Source organism: Hippocampus zosterae, chromosome 2 (genome assembly GCF_025434085.1).
Source record: "Hippocampus zosterae strain Florida chromosome 2, ASM2543408v3, whole genome shotgun sequence".
In the NCBI taxonomy this organism is placed as follows: domain Eukaryota; kingdom Metazoa; phylum Chordata; class Actinopteri; order Syngnathiformes; family Syngnathidae; genus Hippocampus; species Hippocampus zosterae.
This window is the reverse complement of record NC_067452.1, coordinates 36,923,159-36,945,136: the sequence shown is the minus strand read 5'-3', so window position 1 is coordinate 36,945,136 and position 21,978 is coordinate 36,923,159. Positions and strand designations below refer to the sequence as shown.

General features: G+C 43.2%; 1 protein-coding gene and 1 long non-coding RNA gene across 8 annotated transcripts in view; both read right to left on the bottom strand.

The window, feature by feature from the left end:
- LOC127591319 (TOX high mobility group box family member 2-like) overlaps window positions 1-21,978 on the bottom strand; it is a 154,729-nt gene that overhangs the window by 12,172 nt on the left and 120,579 nt on the right. For all 7 annotated transcript variants that reach the window (XM_052051361.1, XM_052051373.1, XM_052051381.1 and 4 more), the window contains one exon: window positions 1,475-1,705. In XM_052051361.1, coding sequence (XP_051907321.1) covers window positions 1,475-1,705 — 231 coding nt within the window. The remainder of the gene's footprint in view (window positions 1-1,474; window positions 1,706-21,978) is intronic.
- LOC127591691 (uncharacterized) lies at window positions 14,029-21,976 on the bottom strand. The gene is made up of 2 exons (XR_007959932.1): window positions 18,641-21,976; window positions 14,029-18,208 (listed from the first exon to the last, which is right to left on the bottom strand). It is a non-coding gene; the product is annotated as an uncharacterized LOC127591691 (long non-coding RNA).

The window sequence follows — 21,978 nt, the reverse complement described above, 5'->3', positions numbered from 1 at the left end:
TGGATTGTATGTGAAATAGTCATTCCAGTGAAGCATAGCATAACATATGGCAAATTAGAATAAACGGGCATTCCTTCAGCAGGAGGTGACTGTAGTTCAGCCAAAATATTCAAGTAGTTGTGATGGTTCCCTTAATTGAGCAAACCGCCAGTAAATATTAGGCATGGGAATTTTTGCTATTTAAATATTTTTGAGAATTTTGTCGCTATGTAAGCTCCAGATGGTGATATGTTTCACTACAACAACTTGCATAGGGCACAGTTCAAAATCTACACGGCACGGATGGACGCCAAACAAACAAGCAACAGAAAGTTTTTGTTTGGTTGTTTTTTTTGGGGGGGGTTTGTTTGTTTTTTTTGGGGGGGATAATTGGCCATACATAAAATTTAAATAATTCGACTGAAATTGTGCATAAAAAAATGTAACGTTGCTGCTGTAGATTGCGAATTTCTCCATTGTGAGACAAATAAAGCTTTTCTTATTCTTATTATTCTATTTTTATTTTAAACTCAATGTAAAGGAGGACTTATTGTTCTTTGGTTACCTATTTTTGCAATTGTTCACACATAATGAGGAAATACACCGACATTTCCAATGCAGTTGTACTTCTACTTTTGAAATTAATTGGTTCTGGAAGAAGTTTCTTAACTAGAAAATTTTGTAAGTCGAGACACATTTTCCATGTAAATGCCCTAATCCGTTCCAAGCCCCCCCCAAAATTCAGACATAAATGTTTCCGAAAGCATAAAAATGCATCAAAATATGTAACAAATACATGTTACAATTAGATCATTGCACAATAAATGAGAGTTGAGCATAATGTAAAAAAGAAAGAATAGAGTAAAGAATAAAAATGATGGTCATTTAACTTTTAACCGCGTCCTCATCGTTTTATTTTTTGTTATCTTTAGTTCATGTTCTCTCTCAGAAGTGTTTTTTTTCTTTGGTGTTTTGTAAAGAACTCATCCAAGGACGTTTGCTTTTGTCGGCTTCCTTCGAAAAATCCTTCAAAAATGTCTCAGGCAAACATCAGCATAGTGAGCGATTGCCCGACTGGTGAACACTTTTTCTGTAAAACCATTGGAACACGTCCTGGGCGAATGACGACGACATTGCATCGACACCTAACTATCAATCTACACACATATACACATACGGTAAGCGGCCCCTCTTAGCCAATGGGATGCCAGCATGATGCTCGGTAATAGCCAATGGCAGAGCAGCTCAAAGTATGTTGCGTTCAGGAAACTCGGAGCTACGAGTAGCAGCCCATTCTGTGTTTTTACCTTTCGGATCTTGAAATTTATTTTGTAACGAGGCAATATTTTCCTGTTGAGGCATTTCGTAACTTGAAAATTTTCATATGAGACGTTCGTAAGTTGAGGTACCACTGTACATTGATTTTATTTGCATTTGGTGTTCTTCAACTGTTTGCATCGCAACGACAGTTCCACAAATACGTTGTATTTTGTACCTGCTTCTGTTCCTCTCCTAGGCTGTCCCACATGGAGGCCACAATCTTGGACACGTCTCCAAAGGTGGCGTTGGGGTTCTGTCCCTTAATGGCTGCCTGGGTATCTCGAAAGAAGAGCGCATAGGCCGAGACGGGTTTCTGTGGCTCGTTGGGATCCTTCTTCTTCTTCTTCTTCTGCGGTTTGGGTTTGGGCTTCATCATTTCTGCCGAGGACCGCTTGTCGTTGCTTAACTGCAACAACAGGGAGGAAAACGGTGATGAGATCAGGTGATAAAAATAACTGTTTACATCAGGTCGGAAGACGTGTTTCAAAACACGTTGCATTGACTTGGTGAGGACATAAGGATGATTGTTGAATTTAAAGGTGAACTGTAGCCGAGGCCTAAAACCCCCCCAAAACAAAACAGCAGAGCAAGGGTGAAAACAGACGCGTTCTGTGAAGTGCGGCTCGAGTTTTTTCTAAGAAGCGGGAGCACATTGATTTACCAACTAAGAGGACATCAGTGAGACTGCTTAGCCTCTGGGGAGTTGAAGAGCATAACTGGCTAAAGATAGAAATAACTTATAATCTTCTTCGAAGCACAGCACTAGTAATATTCTTTCTTACGTTCAAATAAATACGTTCCGAGAAAAGACCGTGGGCGAAAAAAACCCCAAAAAACGACAACACAAAAATCTCTACATTTAAAGGCTGTAATCACATGGTTTGTCTAGAATACCACAGTGCAATCGCACTCCACTTTCAGGAGGCGTAAACGGCTCACATTCGCATGATGTGTAACATCCAACACACATGAATGCACTTTCATTTTCTGTGAGGGGGTTTAGACGGGGAGTCAAATCCAGGTCACCTGATCCTGGTTGTGATTCTGTATGAAAATTGCCTTCTTGGATGCAGAGAGAACACATCAAACACAGGAGATGGAGAAAGGGGAGGGGGAGGGGGGCAGAGAGAGAGAGGGGGGGGGGTAAAGGGTGTGGGCGGCGAGCGAGCGCAAAGACATTGCAAGATGGCACGTTTAGGAATCAGTGATAGCTTGATGCTTCCATTTGTATCGGTGCAAGATCAGTTCACCTGATTTCTTGATGGTTCTTTAAAAAAAAAAAAAAGAAAAAAAAAAAAAAAGAGAAAAACATCTTTTTCTCCATCAACATGACAGCAAATGTGACGGCACACTGCCCGTTATGGTAATCAACCTAATAGTCCGTGTGCTTTTTTTTTTCCTGTCATCAGGATCTCATTTAAGATCTCGCAGGAAGAAAAAAAAAAAGCAGAAGATGTCAAACAATGACTTGAGGAAACACACATACATTCCCAATACATTATTCGATTTGCATCTCGGGTTCTCCCCCTGTTTGTATCGCAAACAAATTATTCCAGATTTTTTTTCTCATTGTCCGCTTTAATTTTTTTCCTCTTGCTTCATTTGAATTCCCGTCTACTTTCTCTTGTCATAATTACATCCCAACCCCTGACGGTACATAGTAATAACTGTTTAATAACTTGTTTTGTCGACGCTATCGTCGACGATTACCTTCCTAAATAAAATGCACGCCGGCAGCAGGTTGACGCATCGGCGGCGGCAGCGGCCACGTTCCTCCCTCGACCGTCGTCGTAAAAAGCAGGAATCGAATGCTTTTGAAAGTCTCCATTGTTTCAGCAGAAAAAGGCATAAGAGAGAGCTGTACACAGCTCGACACAGCATGAAATTAACTCATCAAAATTCAAGATTCACGAGGGCAATTGGTGGGAAGAGAAGACAAAAAAAAAAGTATTTCAATAAAATAAATAGATGTTTCCCCATTCAGGGAAACATTGCTTGTCTATTTCACAGCTTACAGGTCATGTTCATTTCTTGTGTGCAAGTATGCCTCATTTCATTAAAACATAATCAGCCCTCACTTCCAGGCAATGAGGCAGAAGACAGGCATTAGATATGACATCTGTTCCATCCAAGCTTTTGAAGTGAATAGAAACGAAAATGAAGGTAGGCCAAATTGAAGTAGCAAAATGGGGATGGGGTGGGAGACAATGTACTGCTACAAATTTTTCAGGAAAATTTGCATGTATTTGTACTCTGGAGAGCATGATGACAACAGCATGCAACAACATGCAATTAACTAGATGACGGAACAATGGACACATGCTTTCATTTCCTCTCTTGCTTCGCCTCTTTTATTGTACAAATGGTGATGAAATGACGTTAAAAATGAAAGAACAAATAAAGCACTCTGAATGCTGCGCAGCCAAAGAAACCCGCCGGACTGAAATAAAAGCTAAGTGTACATTTGCCGGCCTGGCTGATTGAATCTTCTGGTTGCTTAAACATAAACATAAACACATTCCTCATCTTATTTGCAGGCTAAAGTCTGTTAAAAAAAAATCAAATTAAAAAAAAAATCTGTAAATCCATCTTGGCATTGTAACAGGCAATGAAGCATATTTGATCGCTTAAACTCGTGTTATTCTTCAATACAAAGAAAGCATAGTCGACTGAAATATTCTCATGAATGTCCAATGATCTGATGGATTTAAATTTTTTTTGGTCGCCGGCAGGACAAAAAAAGGTTGGACATGTTGCTGAATGTGGTTGTTGGCAGACACACACTCCTGTGAGGCCTGACAGCTTGTGGGTCATGCTATTTTATTTTTAGCGATGCAAAATGAGGTCTGTTTAATTTATACTGATTACACTGAGTGGATGTCATGTAGCCACTTTGCGCTTTTTGAGCTCTATTCAAGAGTTGTTGGTAGAGATGTTGGTATTCCTGTTATCTAGTCATCCAGAGAATGTTTTCAACATCTAAAAGCGGAGCAGAATATTTTGGTCAATTAACACGATCCCAGTGGTTCTTAACCTGGGTTCGTTGAGTCGGTCTCAGTGGTTCGACGGAGCCTCTGCTATGGAGGGTAAGACACACGCGCGACTCACCATGTTAATTAGTTATGACACGCCCGCTTGGCCATCACTGGCTGCAGATGATCACATGACATTGCTTGTCCAATCAGTGCTGCGGGATATTTAGTTCGCTCAGTAGTCAATGTGTGACTGTCGTGATAGTACGTCCTAAATTGTTTTTAAAAATAAGTTATACTTGTGTCTTTTTTACCCCAGTTTTTTAAAATAAATGCATTTTTTTGTTTTGAATTTGTAAAAAAAAAAAAAAAAAAAGAAAAAAAGAAAAAGTATACTTGAGATTTTATGTACTTTTTTCCTGTTTTTAATCAATGTGTTTTTTTTAATATCTTGAATTTATATAAAATAAATATATATATATTTTTTCTCACTCATGTGCATGTGCATATTAACTGGTTGGGTTCGGGACATCTAAAAAGGTTCAGAACCGCTGCACTATGCTAAACGTGTGCCAAAACCGCCACACAAATAAAACATTCCCTGTGACGACCAGTAGGAGGCACTATTGATGTGATGTCCCGTTGAGTAGAAAGTCATGTGAATCCTCACTTCAATCAGGGAGGAGACCACATTGTTTAATTAATATTACAACTCTGATGATGATAATGATGATGATGATGTTAGTGGTGACGGGGGAAGAAGGAGCGTGCGCATGTCCGCTTTATAGCACATTTCTATTCGAACCACACCTTGCAGGACTGTTCACGTGCATTCAATCTCAGCACTGTAAATGTCATCCGGCATCAGAGCAGGCTATCATTTTAATGTATCATCCTCGAAGATCTATAATAGGAGTGACAGACATCGCCAGACATGTTCTTGCAGAAAATTGGTGGTTAAATTGTAGGTTGACAGGTCGGATTGACGCTGTGGTTATAAATACCGGTAAGTAGATTTTCTTTTTATTGTAGACCGGTGCTGGGTAAGAGCCCACCACCGAGCTCCGTAAGCACCAGTCCGTCTAAATATGTATTGCACTCCACTTTTTAGTTTTTCATCAAAAGAATGAACTATGGTGTCAGCCTCAGCTTGCTCATCCCATCAGCGTTTCTGTTGTCTGAGGGGAAGCGAGAGACGGAAAAGGGAGGGAGGGTGTGGTGTGTGGGGGGGTGCTCCTGAGGAGGGTGGGGGTCGCTGTAATTCTGAATGGAGAGCACCGCATCGGCAAGACAAGATTAGAATTGACAGCCTGATAACTGCGTCACGACGAAAACAGCAACGAGAAGGGGAAGGCGATGAAATAGGAAAAAAAGGAGAGGCACAAACGAAGGACGAGCTCAGACGCGTGGGCTGACGGTTTAAAAGACGTGAAAATGAGGCAATAAAAGCAGGTAACAGTGAGGGAGCCCGGGTATGAATGCGTTTTGTTCAGTCACTGTCTTCATGTTTAGGATGCGTCGTCGTCATCATCATCATCATCATCATCATTGGATGCACAGCAGCAGAATGGAGATAGCTGTGCTCTGTGTTGACTTGATTAAAACAAACCTCTTTTTACACGACGGCCATTGTAGCAAAGCACATCGCAGACCTTCAACAGTTTACATAAGCTCAAACAGACAACAATGGCCTCCGGTTTGAATGCAAACACCGCCACGGCGACACATAAGGCATTCCTATCATGAAAACAAATATCCTCGGAATATGCTCTGACCTGAATAGCATGAAAAACGCTTTATAATGCACACTTCAGCACTATATGCAGTGGACACGAGTAGAAGGAGAGAGAGAGAGAGAAAAAAAAAAGGCTGGAAAAGTTTTAAATGAGATCATGCTTTCAACCTCTTTGTCACTGGACCGCCGCCATGACTTTCGTAAAAACAAACATGACACATTCTTGTAATAAAGAGCACACATTCCAAACAAAATTATAGCCGCCTGAGAGAATTCCATGTTTGCTATACAGCACGGCGGAAGGCGCGGCGAGTGCTGCTTTTTATTGGAAGGTCTGAAATCCGAGCACAACACAGTGGCCACAAAAATTCCCACAGCGGATGGAGAAAAAGATGTGTTCATGGCATGTAAATGACTTGCGGTGCTTAACTGCAAAGAGTATAAACTCATAACAACTGTCGGCGATGACAAGAAATGATGATTCGTGTCGTAGGGTTTAATTTACTGCTCGTATAAGTCGGCGCGCTGTCTATCACGAGTGCAATCTCACTCACAGCGGTGACAACTCGGGGGACGCAATGACAGGAAAAGATCAGATTTAATTGTCTTCACTTGCAAAAGATTCCCTCGAGTCATTTGATTTGCAGATGTCAACAGCTGTCGATCGTACGCGGAGAAGCGGAACCGCTGGCAAGGTGTTTCGAGTAAAATCGAAATGGTTAACGCGGCCATCCTTGGCTGCGGCGCTGTTAGCAAAGACACCAAAAGGCAGGAATGCGCTTTGCTAGCAAATAATACGTCGTGGCTGCAGGAGCCAAACTGTTGTTTAGGTGCTAATTGTGTGGGCCAAATCGTCGCAGGAACACCATTGTGCGATTATCCAGATTCAAACCCAGAACCTTTTGACGGCGAGGCAGATGCAAGAACCAATATCTCTCTGTTCGTGCGCACGCAACTATTTTACTGCGCATGAATGGCGCTCACTGGATATGTCTGTTAATTATACACGCTGCCATCTAGTGGAAGAGCATGTAATTGTCCGGCAGATTCAAACCCAGAACCTTTTGACGGCGAGGCAGATGCAAGAACCAATATCTCTCTGTTCGTGCGCACTCAACTATTTTACTGCGCATGAATGTCGCTCAGTGGATATGTGTGTTAATTATACATGCTGCCATCTAGTGGAAGAGCATTTAATTGTCCAGCAGATTCAAACCCAGAACCTTTTGACGGCGAGGCAGATGCAAGAACCAATGTCTCTCTGTTCGTGCGCGCGCAACCTTTTACTGCGCATGAATGGCGCTCAGCAGATATGTGTGTTAATTACACCCGCTGCCATCTAGTGGAAGAGCATGTAATTGTCCGGCCTGTCACTAGACATCATTGGCATGAATAGATGAAGAAAAACACAGTCCATTATTTGTAATATACAAAAATGTAATGAATAAATATTCACTTTTGTTCGAATGAAGTGAATTTGGATGATTTCCCACGCCGCACGTTCTTTCTCATGGCACCGTGCCCAAACTCAGTGGGTGGCAAAGACATTGCCCAGTGCGCCGTGGAAATGTTGATTCTGTCTTGCGGAGCTCTTGTTTATGTTCAAGACTGTAAATTGTTGGGAGCAAATGAGCAGGATTTTCATCGCTACACTAGATGTAACGCACACGGACAGTAACGACAGTAACATTTCCTGATCACATTTTTAAGTAAGGAAAAACCTCAATGTTTAAGATAATGGAGTGAGGGGCAGCCTGTCAGTGCAAGTGTCGGACACTCGAGAGCATTTCCTCGACACCCCCCAAGCATGGAGCAGTGCAGCTGTTAAATGACCTCCAAGCCTTAGTAAGTGTATAAATAGATAAATTGTCATTGTTAAAGCAGCAATAGCAGCGGCGAGAATTATGCAATTTCCAAATGCCATAATGTACAGTGGCGGCTCGGTAGTCCAGTGGTTAGCACGTCGGCTTCACAGTGCAGAGGTACCGGGTTCGATTCCCTGTGTGGAGTTTGCATGTTCTCCCCGGGCCTGCGTGGGTTTTCTCCGGGTGCTCCGATTTCCTCCCACATTCTAAAAACATGTGTGGCAGGCTGATTGGACGCTCTAAATTGTCCCTAGGTGTGAGTGTGAGTGCGAATGGTTGTTCGTTTCTGTGTGCCCTGCGATTGGCTGGCAACCGATTCAGGGTGTCCCCCGCCTACTGCCCGAAGACAGCTGGGATAGGCTCCAGCACCCCCCGCGACCCTAGTGAGGATCAAGCGGCTCGGAAGATGAATGAATGAATGAATGAATGAATAATGTACAGTATGTACGATAAATTTTCGACCATTACCACCGCAAGACGGCGGAAATGCGGGTTCCTGAAAAGTTACTCAGTGCTCTAAAAATATCAGATGCGTCTTAATAATAATAATAATACATTTGATTTGAAAGCGCTTTTTATCCCACTCAAAGACACTTTACAAGAGCATAAAAACACAGGATAAAAATGTGCATTTAAAACAAGCATACATAATTTACAAAAGCACATTTAGATGAACAAAAGAAAAATGGGTAAAAGAGATTACGAAACAAATGTTATGCGTGCAGCATGCACGTGTCAATAACCCAGCCGCAGTAGATGATTATACGTCGACTGTAATTTTCAGATTCAGGTTGGAAGAAAACAAAATGAACACATTTGATATATAAGGGTAAGAAACCATGTGTGTCTGTTTCGATTGCATGCATGCCGCGGTTATGTAGATATTCATTTTGTTTTTGATGAACATCTGCAAGCAATATGCAGCACTATCAAGATTGGTCCATTACAATGCGGCCGACAAAAAGAGAGTGTAAACAAAGCTGTTTGATGCTTAAACCTTCTGACCATAAATGGAACGCCAAGTACAGCACGCGTTTTTAGAACGGCGCAACATGTGATCATCTACTTAAATGTCTCCCCACATAATCTTCAGATTGGACAATATCTATAAATCACTCCGCATAGACGACGTTTGGTGGTCTTGGACAATATAGTATGCGCTTTTCATCTGGAAGCTATTACAGGGCCATGTCAGAGCAGCCATCTGCAAGCAATGAACAGGACTGCATGTCAAAGCCACCTCACAGATCTCTCCGAGCTGAAAGAAGCAAGCAATCATTCCGAGAGCAGCACTCATCAAATAAAAATACGCCCCAGCCCAAACAATCATCAACCGGAAACGCAGATTCATGGTTGCGGTTAAAAAAAAATAAATAAATAAAATAAAAACAGTAGATAACAACAGTTGGAATCAGATGGACCAGAGCTAAAATAGTGTCTTCGGCCTTCATGCGGTTCTTTTTACGACATCCAGAGCTATAATAATGTAACACGTGGCTTCAGACTGGCGGCTGCACCAGTGAGCTCTTGGCTAAATATCACCTTTGCAGATATTTTAATTCCTACTTCAAACCAGAACCAAAGCAGAAGTCGGTGCGCATGATTTAACAGAAGGTGGAAAAGAACTGACAGCTCTGAGGATCTCTTCTCAGCACCGGACTGACTTAATCAGCCTAAATTGCAAAGTCGAGACCCTTGTATTTGGTAATGTGGTCAAAACAGTGGCAAGTGAGAGCTAATTAGATTAACGGTAGTTTAACGAGCTGTTGGAGGGGTCCATGCAGATTGGATTTTAATAAAGAGCGGCAAAAAGCATCTGCTGTGCACTTCCTGGCTCTGCTGGCATTCTAATTGGCCCCACTGGGTTGCTGTAGCTCAGCACCGCAGCGTGCAATTTAGAAGCGGAAAAAGCAAAAAAAGATGATTTTTCCATCCGGGTGGAAATGATACAGGATCTTTTTTTTTTTTTAACAGGTAAGACTTTATTAGCTTGGGTATAAAGACAGAGATTTGTTCAAAACACTCACATGGCGCATTTCATGCAATGCTGCCTTTATACTGTGAGAGAGACAATAACGGAAAGATCAAATGGAATAACCTGATCCTGTTGTTTGTTTTCAAGCTAAAACGTCCTCATGATGAGGTCTTGGTAGAAGCAAAAAGCTATGACGGAGGGAGCGGGGAAGGGGGGGGGGGCAATTAATCAAACTTGAATGAGCGACCATAGCAGGGTTATTTCCATAGCAACAGCCCGAGGGGACAACTTGAACCCTTTAATGTGAGCTGGTGATGTCTCTTTGTAAACATCTGCGCAGCGGGAGGGGGAGAAAGCCAATGAGAGAGCCTGGCAACAGAGGCATCACATGGCAGCAACCTCTTGCTAGCGATTGAAGTTTCCATTATCTCGTGCTGAAAGGACAGAAAAGTGGTTTGCCTATTGCATGTGGGTAGGCTTTTACATCACTGCATGCTTAAAGGGCTGCTAAAACGATACATATGTCAATGATTAGGAAAGAAAAAAAATGTTTTTTTTTTCTTGCTGGTGAAAGTAGCGTCAAAGCTGCACCAACACATTTCGATAAGATTCCACGACCACATTTGCGCAATAATGTATAGACATCTCTTAAGCTCCCGCTTTATGGAACAGGTGATTAAAGTGGCTCTTCTAGCATCCAGCTGTGAGCAACAGTGAGTGTGCTCATGTAAAATGTCAAAATGTACATCCCATAAAGGGATTCTGAGAAACAGAGCCGGGCATGCTTTATTTGTTCTTTGCTGGACTGTCAACGCACTCTCATGCAACATTCAGAATGCAGTCACCTACATTCTTACTGTTAAATAATGTCAGAAGCTTCACATTCAAGTTGAATTACTTCTTTTCGGCTGACAGTAGCAAATTTTGTGAGTTAACTGTAGCTCTGAAACAACAGGGGAGACACGGTGGAGACTGGTGAGCACGTCTGCCTCAGCATGCAGAGGTGCATGGTTCGATTCTGGCTCCATCCTGTCTGTGTGGAGTTTACACGTGCCCGCGTGGTTTTTTTTTCTGGGTACTCCGGTTTCCTTACACATACCAAAAACATGCACGGCAGGTGAATGGAACACTCTGAATTGTTGATTGCACCTTGTGATTGGCTGGCAACCAGTTCAGGGAGTACCCCACCGCCTACCCGAAGAAAGCTGGGATAGGCTCCAGCATGGCTTGCGACCCTTGTGAGGGTAAGCGGATTCGAAAATGGATGGATGGACGAAAACCACTTGAGAGGTTTCTGGGCTGGCCCACCAATCGTATTAAAGCCTAGCGCCAGTGCAACATGTATGGGGCCATGATTGTACCAAACCATTTGTAAATGTGTAACCAGAGTCACAAATACGGAACAGCCAGAAATTCCTACAACCCGAGTCACAAATATGTAACCAGAGTCACAAATGTGTAATCAGAGTCACGAATGCGCAATCAGAGTTACAAATACGTAACAGTCAGAAATTCACAACCCGAGTCGCAAATATGGAACCAGAGTCACAAATGTGTAATCAGAGTCACAAATACGTAACAGTCAGAAATTCACAACCTGAGTCACAAATTCATAACCCGAGTCACAAATATGTAACCAGAGTCACAAATATATGAAGCCGGATTCACAATTACACAACCGGATCCACAAATATGTGAAATTTGCAAATGTGGACATTGATCTCCAAATGTGTGATGTACTTCTATGGATGTGTATTTGTGAATCCGGTTGCATATGTTTGTGACTCTGGTTACATATTTTTGGATGTGGTTACCCATTTGCAAAAGTTTTTGCAACAGTAAACATCATAAAAATTTGGAAGCTGTTTTTTTCCCCCCCAGAAAATGAAGCCAGATTGTTACTTTAAATCTTCTCCTCTTATGTGTGCATTTTTCTTGTTCTCCTTGACTATAATGTATATCTCCAGTGGGTTGCCAAAATCTTCAGACAGTGGCTTCTTGGTGGGAGCAGAATAACATCAGGGGCCCGGTAAAGCTGAAATTAACTCACAGGGCCTACCATTATGCTCTGACTGACAAGCTGTGATCTATAAAATCGAGATCTACTTTTACAACTCGGCTCCAAAACCCTCTGTTGTGTTTGTTGGTATTGTGGAAATGTAAAAAACACACAGTATGTTGTTGTTTCCCTGTCATTATGCTACCACTCCAAGGCAGATGCTTGGTTGCTTTTATGTCTCTTTTTAAAAGCAGAGCACAATTGTTGTTTCTGTCTGTCGGCTGCCAGGCCTTATTAGAGAGCCTTGATGCTTGCTACACAGGTGCGAGGGTCATTTTTGGGTGTTTTGGTTATCAAATTGTTCAACTTCTGCCAATGCATCATGACGATTTTAAAGAAATACCAACTCCAGGACAAGAGTGAGACTTGGCTTCCATCTAAGAGGTCGAATAGCTTAACTAAACACTGGAATAGCAGAACAAGATTTCAGCCAACCACAATGTGCTGGCCCTACATTTAGAGGGTACCAAGACCAGTCAGCAAGTCCTCTGTTCTCAGCGGTTACTGGTTCTAGGTAGAGCGTACGGGGACAGCCCAAGTCCGACAGTTAGAAAAATAATTATTTCTAGAAAGACAATGTGCAATTTCGTTCTCCATGCATCCAGAAACAACTCAACCTTGATTACATTTGTGGAACCTGGCAGCGACACTGCAAGCAGGATGCAGGAAGCCGTCACTTTCTCCCGCCCCGAACCTCAGAGCTTCCTTGGCCAAGAGTAATGGCTCCTCTGCGCTGGGCTGTGCCTTGCTATTGTAGAAGCACAGAGCGGTTAATTGAAACAAATGACTCTAATAATGGGACATTATCCCCACAGGCTGACTTTGTGGCGGGCCTAATTAGCGTAGCGTTGCTGACGAGTACGAGTCATCGCTCGGAGCCCTCAAAGGAAGCAGTCAAGACTTGAGGGATACTCCAACTTTCAGCGCAAAAAGCGTGACGTACGTTCACAAAAGCAGCGACGTACACTTTTCAAATGCTTACGTAATTGCCCAATTGGTGTCAAAGTCAAGGCCCGGGGGCCAGATCCGGACCGCCACGTCATTTTATGTGGCCCGCGAAAGCAAATGATCTGTGTCAACTTCCATTGTCCTTGCTTAAACTTGTAACGGAATCTCAAATTGTCAGACGTAATAAATAACGGTAACATTTTGCAATTAGTTTGTTACCCTGTTTTCACTCACTTGTACAACAAATATTTGACTGATTTCAAAACTAGTTAGTAGTAATAATATGTAATAATTATGTAATAACAATGATGTGATGAGTAAACATTTATTCGGCTTCACTGTCGCAACGGCCCTCTGAGGGATGACGCAACTCCGAAGTGGCCCACGACAAAAATGACTGGACATGGTGGGTTCAATGCACATTTGTCATGGGCCGCAGCTACCATCTTTCTTCTAATTACAGCCCCACTGCTTTATGTACAAAATGCTATGAAATGGGGGCGGGGCACCACACTACAAGTACAAATGGACATATTCTCTTATTTTCATTTAATACTTGATTGAATGACGGACTAACCAAGGAGTTCTAACGTTCTAACATGTGGCCTTGTCTCTCGCATGTCATCAAATCCTCCTTCTGTGGTCCCCGTAACAAACGTGCAAACGCAAACGCGGCGTGTTGCTCTCCAGATGCATTTTGATAACCACTCAAATCAGTTTTGTTTTTAATTCCTGAAATGGTTTACCCTTGTACGCGACGCTCCCAGAGAGTCAGTTGTAACGCAGTGTTCAAATGGCTGTGACCAAGCTGTTTTAAATATTCATTAGTCCTAACAGTCGCCTAAGGTTGTTTGCGTTAGTGCCATGAATATTCATGCACGCCAATGAATGTGCATTTGTTTTTTAACGCTCAGTCCGTTAATACTCCACTTCATTACGCCAATGCCGGCAGAATAAAGTGCCGCAAAACAAAGCCTCATTTATTAATTTTTTTTTTTTGCTAAAGCACCATTCTTTTTGCAAGCTTATTTGTTTCAGTTCAAATGGAAAAAAGGAGCGCCCCGCCAATTATCTTGCTGTCATTTCTCCTGACAACTGCAAGACACATTGTTTGCCCCTGTGCTGGAGTGTAACACACGGAAGGGCATCTGTCTCTTTCTCTCTCTCCCTCTCTATTCTTTTTTTTTTTTTTTTAATGAAATGAAAAGACACAACAGAAAAACATTTCTACTGCACCAAAAAGTGATTTATCTGCGAATGTCACCAAGATGTCATATCTGCCCCAGTGGAAGGCAGCAGAGCATGCGGGTCATATGAGATATGTCTCAAACCTTTGGAAATAAAGACAGCTGTTTCAATAAATACAAGTAATCCAAGCAAGCAATGAACATGTCAAGTCAAGTGCAAACTGCAATTTGCTGCCACTTTTTTTTTTTACATTCATATTTCCTTTGATGCTTTATTTCAAAGGAAACGTAGTTGTATGGAAACGTAGCCAGACCAATTTAATGTGCCTTTTGGCAGTCAGAGTGATCACACAGGATTTACTTGTGATGGATGTACTGCAGTTTAGGCAATATACATTGTACCGTCTACTTTTTTTTTTTTTTTATGGCTGCATAATCAATGATGTAAATGTGTCACTCCTCTAAGAGGATTCACAACAGTGATTTCTGCGCTGTTGATCCACCAATTCTGACCTTTATAATTGCTCCATTGGGCCACAATCTAACAATCTGGAAACCGCAAATAAACACAGTAGTCTGCATCGATTTTATGTCACTGTTTTAGAATTGGTATTCCCCTCATTGTCGCCCCTGTCCTAAATGCCAAGTGATGCAAAATAAATTTCCTGTCAGATTACAGTAAATGAAGTCGAATGGAATAAAGCTCACATAACCTTGTAGCGATCAGTGACTCTGACAATGTCTGACATGCGCGCGCACACACACGCATGCACACACACACACACACACACACACACGCAAACGCACACAAACCTACGGTTTAATTACATTACAGTGCATTTGAAAATGCATGCTGTATTTCTGCGCAAAGTGGAAAACCACACAACCAATGATAATACCACATAGCGATTGCGCAATAATTGATGTACTAGACATCTAGGTTCATCACAATGTGTATGTAAGAGAAAAGTACTTGAAAAATACGCCAATGTACAATATCATTACCCACTGAGAAGCTGATTTGTATTATGGTATATCCAGTACTATATACTGTATACAGTATATAAATTACATTTTAGAAAACAAATGGCATTTCATTCATCGACATCGCTGCATGCTGTGCATGTACAATCAATGAATTAGGATGTTGAACCAGATTTGATCATGTGGTAAACAAGAGAACGCCATGAAACGTATTTTTAGTATGTCATGTTTAGATATTGTCGTGTTGACAATATAAGGTGGAGCATCTCAAAAGCTATACCAAAAGTAAAATCATCAATAAGTTGCGCAACTTCACATAAGTGGGCACTGGACAGACGCAGCATCAATTACGGCACGACCATTTTTTTAAGGGCCAATGCCAATTGTGGGCAGAAAAAAAAAATCCGGATTAATTTACCGGTAAATGTATATGTAAGTATGTAGCAACAGTTTGTATTAGATAGACTGGAACCTTCAATAATATCAGAATATTTTTCCTTGCAGGCTTTACAGTCTGCCCCGACATAATTAAAATATCTCGAGATTGACTTTCTTTGTCTGGTGTCCGTTATTATCTGAACTCTACCTTACGAGCGAGTTCGTGTGGCCACTCCTTGCTCTGTTTGTCTCTGTTCTCTGGCCTTCCTTCTCCTCCACTGTGCACCGTAACTGCCGCCACTTTGAATCCGTGCAGTCAAGAGTCAAATTGACAATAGCGTGTAGGCTCTCTGAAGTGAACGATCGTCTTTTGAAGCTCGAAGAACTGTTTCGTTCGCGACCGACACATCGCTACCCGAAACTGTCTCGTTTCAAAAAAGCGTCAGAGAGAAACAGACCAAGAGAGTGCACTCGGGGCTTATGTGAAGTCCAGGTACGCCGTAAAAAGTCCCGGTACGCTGGAGGCTAAAATGGAGAAGTGCTGGTACGCCGTACCGGTGCATAGCGGCTCTTAAAGCACTGCTCAGCATGTCTAGTTGAGTGATGATATCTGATTTCTTGAGCACCTCAACTTTCTCTCCACATTCAAGACATGTCGGGGTGCCCCTGCGCTCAACAAAGAAACATTCCGTCTCCTGTTTTTTCTTAAAATTAGCTGTTCTCCTCATGACCTTTCTCTTCACTGCAGATTTAAAAAAAACTACATGACAGGGACTGAGTGAGAGGAAATCTTTTTCTTCCACTTTATTCATTTTAGAATTATGTTTTGCCGAAAGCTATCATGAACCTTAGCTATGGTAGCCCATAAGTGAAAGCGCTATATAAATAAATATTGTATTGTATTGGGGCGGCCCGGTTGGGTCGGCTTCACAGTGCAGAGGTACCAGGTTCGATTCTAGCTCCGGCCTCCCTGTGTGGAGTTTGCATGTTCTCCCCGGGCCTGCGTGGGTTTTCTGCGGGTACTCCGGTTTCCTCCCACATTCCAAAAACATGCGTGGCAGGCTGATTGAACACTCTAAATTGTCCCTAGGTGTGAGTGTGAGTGCGAATGGTTGTTCGTTTCAGTGTGCCCTGCGATTGGCTGGCAACCGATTCAGGGTGTCCCCCGCCTACTGCCCGAAGACAGCTGGGATAGGCTCCAGTACCCCCCGCGACCCTAGTGAGGATCAAGCGGCTCGGAAGATGAATGAATGAATGAATGTATTGTATTGTATAAGGGCGGCCCGGTGGTCCAGTGGTTAGCGCGTCGACCTCACAGTGCAGAGGTACCGGGTTCAATTCCAGCTCCGGCCTCTCTGTGTGGTGTTTGCATTTTCTCCCCAGATGTGCGTGGGTTTTCTCCGGGTGCTCCGGTTTCCTCACACAATCCAAAAACAAGCATGGCAGGCTGAGGCTCTAAATTGTTCCTAGGTGTGAGTGTGAGCGCAGATGGTTGTGCCCTGCGATTGGCTGGCAACCAGTTCAGGGTGTCCTCCGCCTACTACCCGAAGACAGCTGGGATAGGCTCCAGCAGCGACGCTTGTGAGGATAAGCCGATCGGAAAATGAATGGATGAATGAATGTATTGTATCAGAGGCGAAACACACACACACACCCTCACACATTCCCAAAACGCAAGGGGCCGCACTAACACTAAACTCTGATGTCATGAAGGAAGGAGGCTGCAAAATATCATCCTGTGGGCAAATGGCCGGCAGGCCGCAAATGGCACCAACACCGCACATTTTGAGACCCCCTGATTTAGAGTCTTCAATTGACTTATGCTTCGTGAACGGGGCTGGAAGTTTACAGAATACGTCCGCAAGCACAGTTAAAGTTTGAACCCAGAATCTTTCATTTAGGCCGTCCCCAATGCCAATTTTATTTCATGAAACAATTTGTATTGTAGGTCTCTTCTTCACCCGAACGGCGTTATCTCAAACAACGCACGGATTGATCAGACGAAGCCTTAATGAGTTTTTAACTCTGTCCATCTTGTCAATGTGAGTGGGAGTTCTGTGAGTCAAGTGTGTGGCACATAGTTGTTAGAAACTGGCAGCTGTTTTTCTGGCAGTCATGGCTTTGGCCTCCCTTTAACTAGCCTCATTACAGCAGTAATGAGACAGGGGTCGGTGCAATGTTTACAATATTTAAACGCCGCTGTGCCCCTTAAGACGCTATTTCGGGTCCCTCCAGGACCTCTCATTACTGTCTTCTGTCCCTCCTGCTTTATCTTATCAAAGAGTGAGAGCTTGCTGGCATCCCTTTTCGCACACAACGCCAACAGCAGCCTCAAGCAGACCCGAATGATCAGGGGGCTTGTTGAACACGAGACCCATGAGTGCCACCTCTTCCCGAGCTGGCAGACATCCTGACAGCGAAGGATGAGACAGGGATTCTCCGGAAAGTGCTGAACATTCACACGCCAGCATGTTACATTTCGCAGTTTGTGCTCATCCAAGACTGGTCTTTCTCTGCCTTGATTCACACTCACTGAAGCAGTCGTTCAGCTTGGAAGGGGAGGAGCTACGACAATGTAAGCAAAGCTCTAAATAGCGCCCAGTGTCTGGGAATGACGTTATTATAGCTTTCGAAAAACAAAGGCTGGCTTAGGAGTTCGGCACGGTACTGTATACCAGCCACCAGTTGCAGTCTTACGAAGGCGTGCACAAAATCACGATATCCAGTGTCAAATATTCAGCCCTGACAAAGAGTTGAGCTTTGTCTAATACATCGAGTTCTTTGGTCAGTCACATGAGAAAAGGCACTATAACATTCATTCATCTTCCAAGCCGCTTGATCCTCACTAGGGTCGCGGGGGGTGCTGGAGTCTATCCCAGCTGTCTTCGGGCAGTAGGCGGGGGACACCCTGAATCGGTTGCCAGCCAATCGCAGGGCACACAGAAACAAACAACCATTCGCACTCACACTCACACCTAGGGACAATTTAGAGTGCTCAATCTGCCTGCCACGCATGTTTTTGGAATGTGGGAGGAAACCGGAGCACCCGGAGAAAACCCACGCAGGCCCGCGGAGAACATGCAAACTCCACACAGGGAGGCCGGAGCTGGAATCGAACCCGGTACCTCTGCACTGTGAAGCCGACGTGCTAACCACTGGACTACCGGACCGCGGCACTATAACAATACATTTTATTTATAAGCGCCTTTCAAGACACCCAAGGACACTTTACAATAACTTATTAGACTCAAATTTTATGATGATTCAGTTCTACACCACTACAGGCAAAGTATACGCACAGTAACAAACATCTTGTTAAATTAAATCAATACATCACCGAGAGATGACAGATCAGTACTTTTGTAAAGCCGTACAATTTGATGCAGCTCCCGTATGATATTCAGTCTTAATAATTGTTTCTATCTAGCATCAGGTCAGCCAACTAGTACCGTATTTTCCGCACTATAAGGAGCACCGAAAAGTCTTCCATTTTCTTAAAAGCTCACAGCGCGCCCTAAAATCCGGTGCGCCTTGTTTATGGTCATTACGGTAATACCTGTTTGTGAATACTCATTTGTGAATACAGTACACAAAAAAGGAATAAATAACAAACACTTCTGAGGCAGTGCAGTCTCCTATATTTTACTGACATCTAAGCGTTCTGTTCTATCTAAGCTCAAGGAAATGCCCCCAAAAAAATCTGTAGGGGGGGGAGCTATAGAATTTATTTTGTGATTTACTCACTTGATTTTCTGTTTTAACAGATTATTTTCAATTTTCGTAGGTTCATTGAAGTAATCGTTAATTTACGTTTTTCGGAGGTGGTCATGAACGCCTCTCGAGTCGAACGGAAGGAGCGTTGCTCCATCTAGTGGATGCATTGTAGATTGCGCCTTATAATCCAGTGCCTCCAATATATGAAAAACAATTACAAAACAGGCCATTCATTGAAGGTGCACCTCCAGTAAAGCTTTTAGTGCGGAAAATACGGTACGTTTTAATACTTGTGGACATAGGCTGAAATATATTTACATCTGCAGTTATGCACAACCACGAGCAATAACTCGCCCCTCAAACTGAAATGGAGCGGAGCCTCAATTCATTGCAAATGCTCTTACCTATCGCCGTCTAAAAATGTCTAAATGAATTTGCACAGCAATACACACAAAAATGGGACCATCAACGTCTTGCTGTACATCACATTCCGACCACTCGTGCCTCAGCGTCAATTTTCAACACACCTTGGAAGTTCCAGTTCATTCGTGCTCTGCACGTGGCGTCCCAAACATAAAAAGAGGCCGGCAGGATGAATCGGACTCTTGCGCGACGCGATTTCAAGTGCACATTTTATGCCTAAGCAGCATGGGTGTTGGTCAATCCACTGCTCTCATTCCTGAAATGATTTAACTCTGCTTGCTGTAGGATCGATGTGCGCTGAGAAAGAGAATCCCAAAGCAGGGAGAAGTTTACAGAGCTTTAGCCTAAGGCTACATGTTGTACAAAAACCAGCAACAACATCCCTTGAGAAGAGGCGAATCTGCTGCTCCAGCTGAGCTTGTACTTGGAGGAGGTTTATTTGTGCACTGAAGGATAGCTTTTATTGCAGAGAAGTGTATCCTTAAGGTACAGCTTTTTACTTGCCCTTTTTTTTTTAACTGATGGTGAACAAGTCGGCAAACGATTAGTATTTTGGTTGTCAATGCAGCCCCGAGTGTTGTTTTTCTTTCATACGTGACCAGTCACACCGAGACCGAGAGCCTTTTTTTTTTCTCCCAATCTACGCTCATTTTCCTTAAGCATTCAGAAATTCAATCTCACTTATTATATCCTTATCAGTATGAAATTAAGGTTAATTGACTTTGCGAGAGGAAACATCAAATGAAACATCCCTAATGGAAACGAAATGAAAACAACGTCATCTTCAATTTCTTGAAATATTTCTCCATACACAGCCTACTTTCCTATTCCACAGCCTGAGAAATAAGCTCCTCTTGTCCCAGCAGATAATAAATGAATTGAAATCACCCCCACCCCCCACCCCCTATACTCCCACCACCCTTTTTCCCTCCTCTTTCTTTCTTATCGGTCATCTATTTTTCCAGAGTAAGCTATTACTTGTGCCCGTTGCTAGGCAACAAGAAATATTATTAGTGGCTATTATTAGTCGGGCTCTGCAAGCGTAGTACTGAAATGTAAAAGTGGGAACTATGAATGTGTTACATAAATCTTGGGCCCTTTCATCGTGCGTGTAAGTCTGTGTTTGTGCAGTGATTTACCGCCATGTTGGTGCATTTATGAGGTGGGTGGGGGGGGGGGGGGGCGCGGAATAAGAAAATGGAACATTACCCTGAAGGGCTATTTGAAAGTAAATAATTGCAAAGGTGAAACAAAAGCTAAAAAAAAAAACAAAAAAACGACACTCCCTCTCTGAGTCCTTAAAAAATAATATTGTACAAAAACCAAAAACCAAACAGTTGTCTTATTACAAATTCTTCATCCTGGGTTGCACATCAATTCACCTTTTGTAATCTGCAGAGTGTGCTCATCGATTCCTGCGCCTGACTGTCGCTTTCTCAAGCCGGCATCCACTACAATGGCTGTTCCGATTCCAAAGCATCTTTTTTTATATGGCTTGAGAACATTCAGCACAGCAGCGGCCCGCGAAATGTGACCTAATCCCGATTAACAGAGGCCTTTAGCCACCACCCACAGTGAAAACAGAGCAGGCAACGTATGCCGTTTGAGAAAGAAAACCACATAAGACCTGATTAACGGAGGATAAATGCCACGGATGCTCACATTAGAGCATAAATATTCATGATGGAGGGGGGGGGGGTTATAGAGTGGTGGGGGAGAAAAAAGTAATATTTATGTCAGATGAAAGTATATGACGTTGAATAATTAACCACACGGGGCATCCATAATTCATCTGATTCAATTCTATGATTAAAGCATCTGACTATTCAGCAAGGATGTTTACATGTTGGGTCTGAAGCAGATTTGACACGAGAAAAAGTCCTTCTGCTTTCATAGAGGGGGGGATGAGGGTCCCTTTTAGAGAAGAAAAAGTAGCTGACAAGGGACATTCCCTCTCCTTGTCAAGCTTTCTGTTCCAAAACCTCCCGCTAGCCTTAAACCCTCCTCCCCCCCCCCCCCCCAATCTCTTTTGCTTTGCCGCTCCTCGCAAACCAAAATGTGCAACTCTTGAGTTTCTTGCTCTCTTTTTCGACTCGCTTTGAGGTAATGAAATCTTTTGAGTTTCGCAGCTGAGGAGATATTAAGAGGAGCCGCCGCACGCTGCAAAGACGAGCGTGGGCTGCAATTCTGTGCACTCTTGTTTATAAATCTTTCATACCCGAGGCTGGAGCCCCCCGCTTTGCCTTCGCTGTCTCGGCTACCGTAGCCTCTAACCGTGCTAATTATCGCGCTAATGGGTGAACGCTTTGCCACGATGAAAAAATGATCACAGACAGATAATCCGGATCAGGAGAGGGAAGCACATCGCACCATAGCGTGAGATGTCAAAAAGGGGCAGGGGGGGGGGGGGGCTGGGGAGGAAGGTGCGTGAGGGCGTAC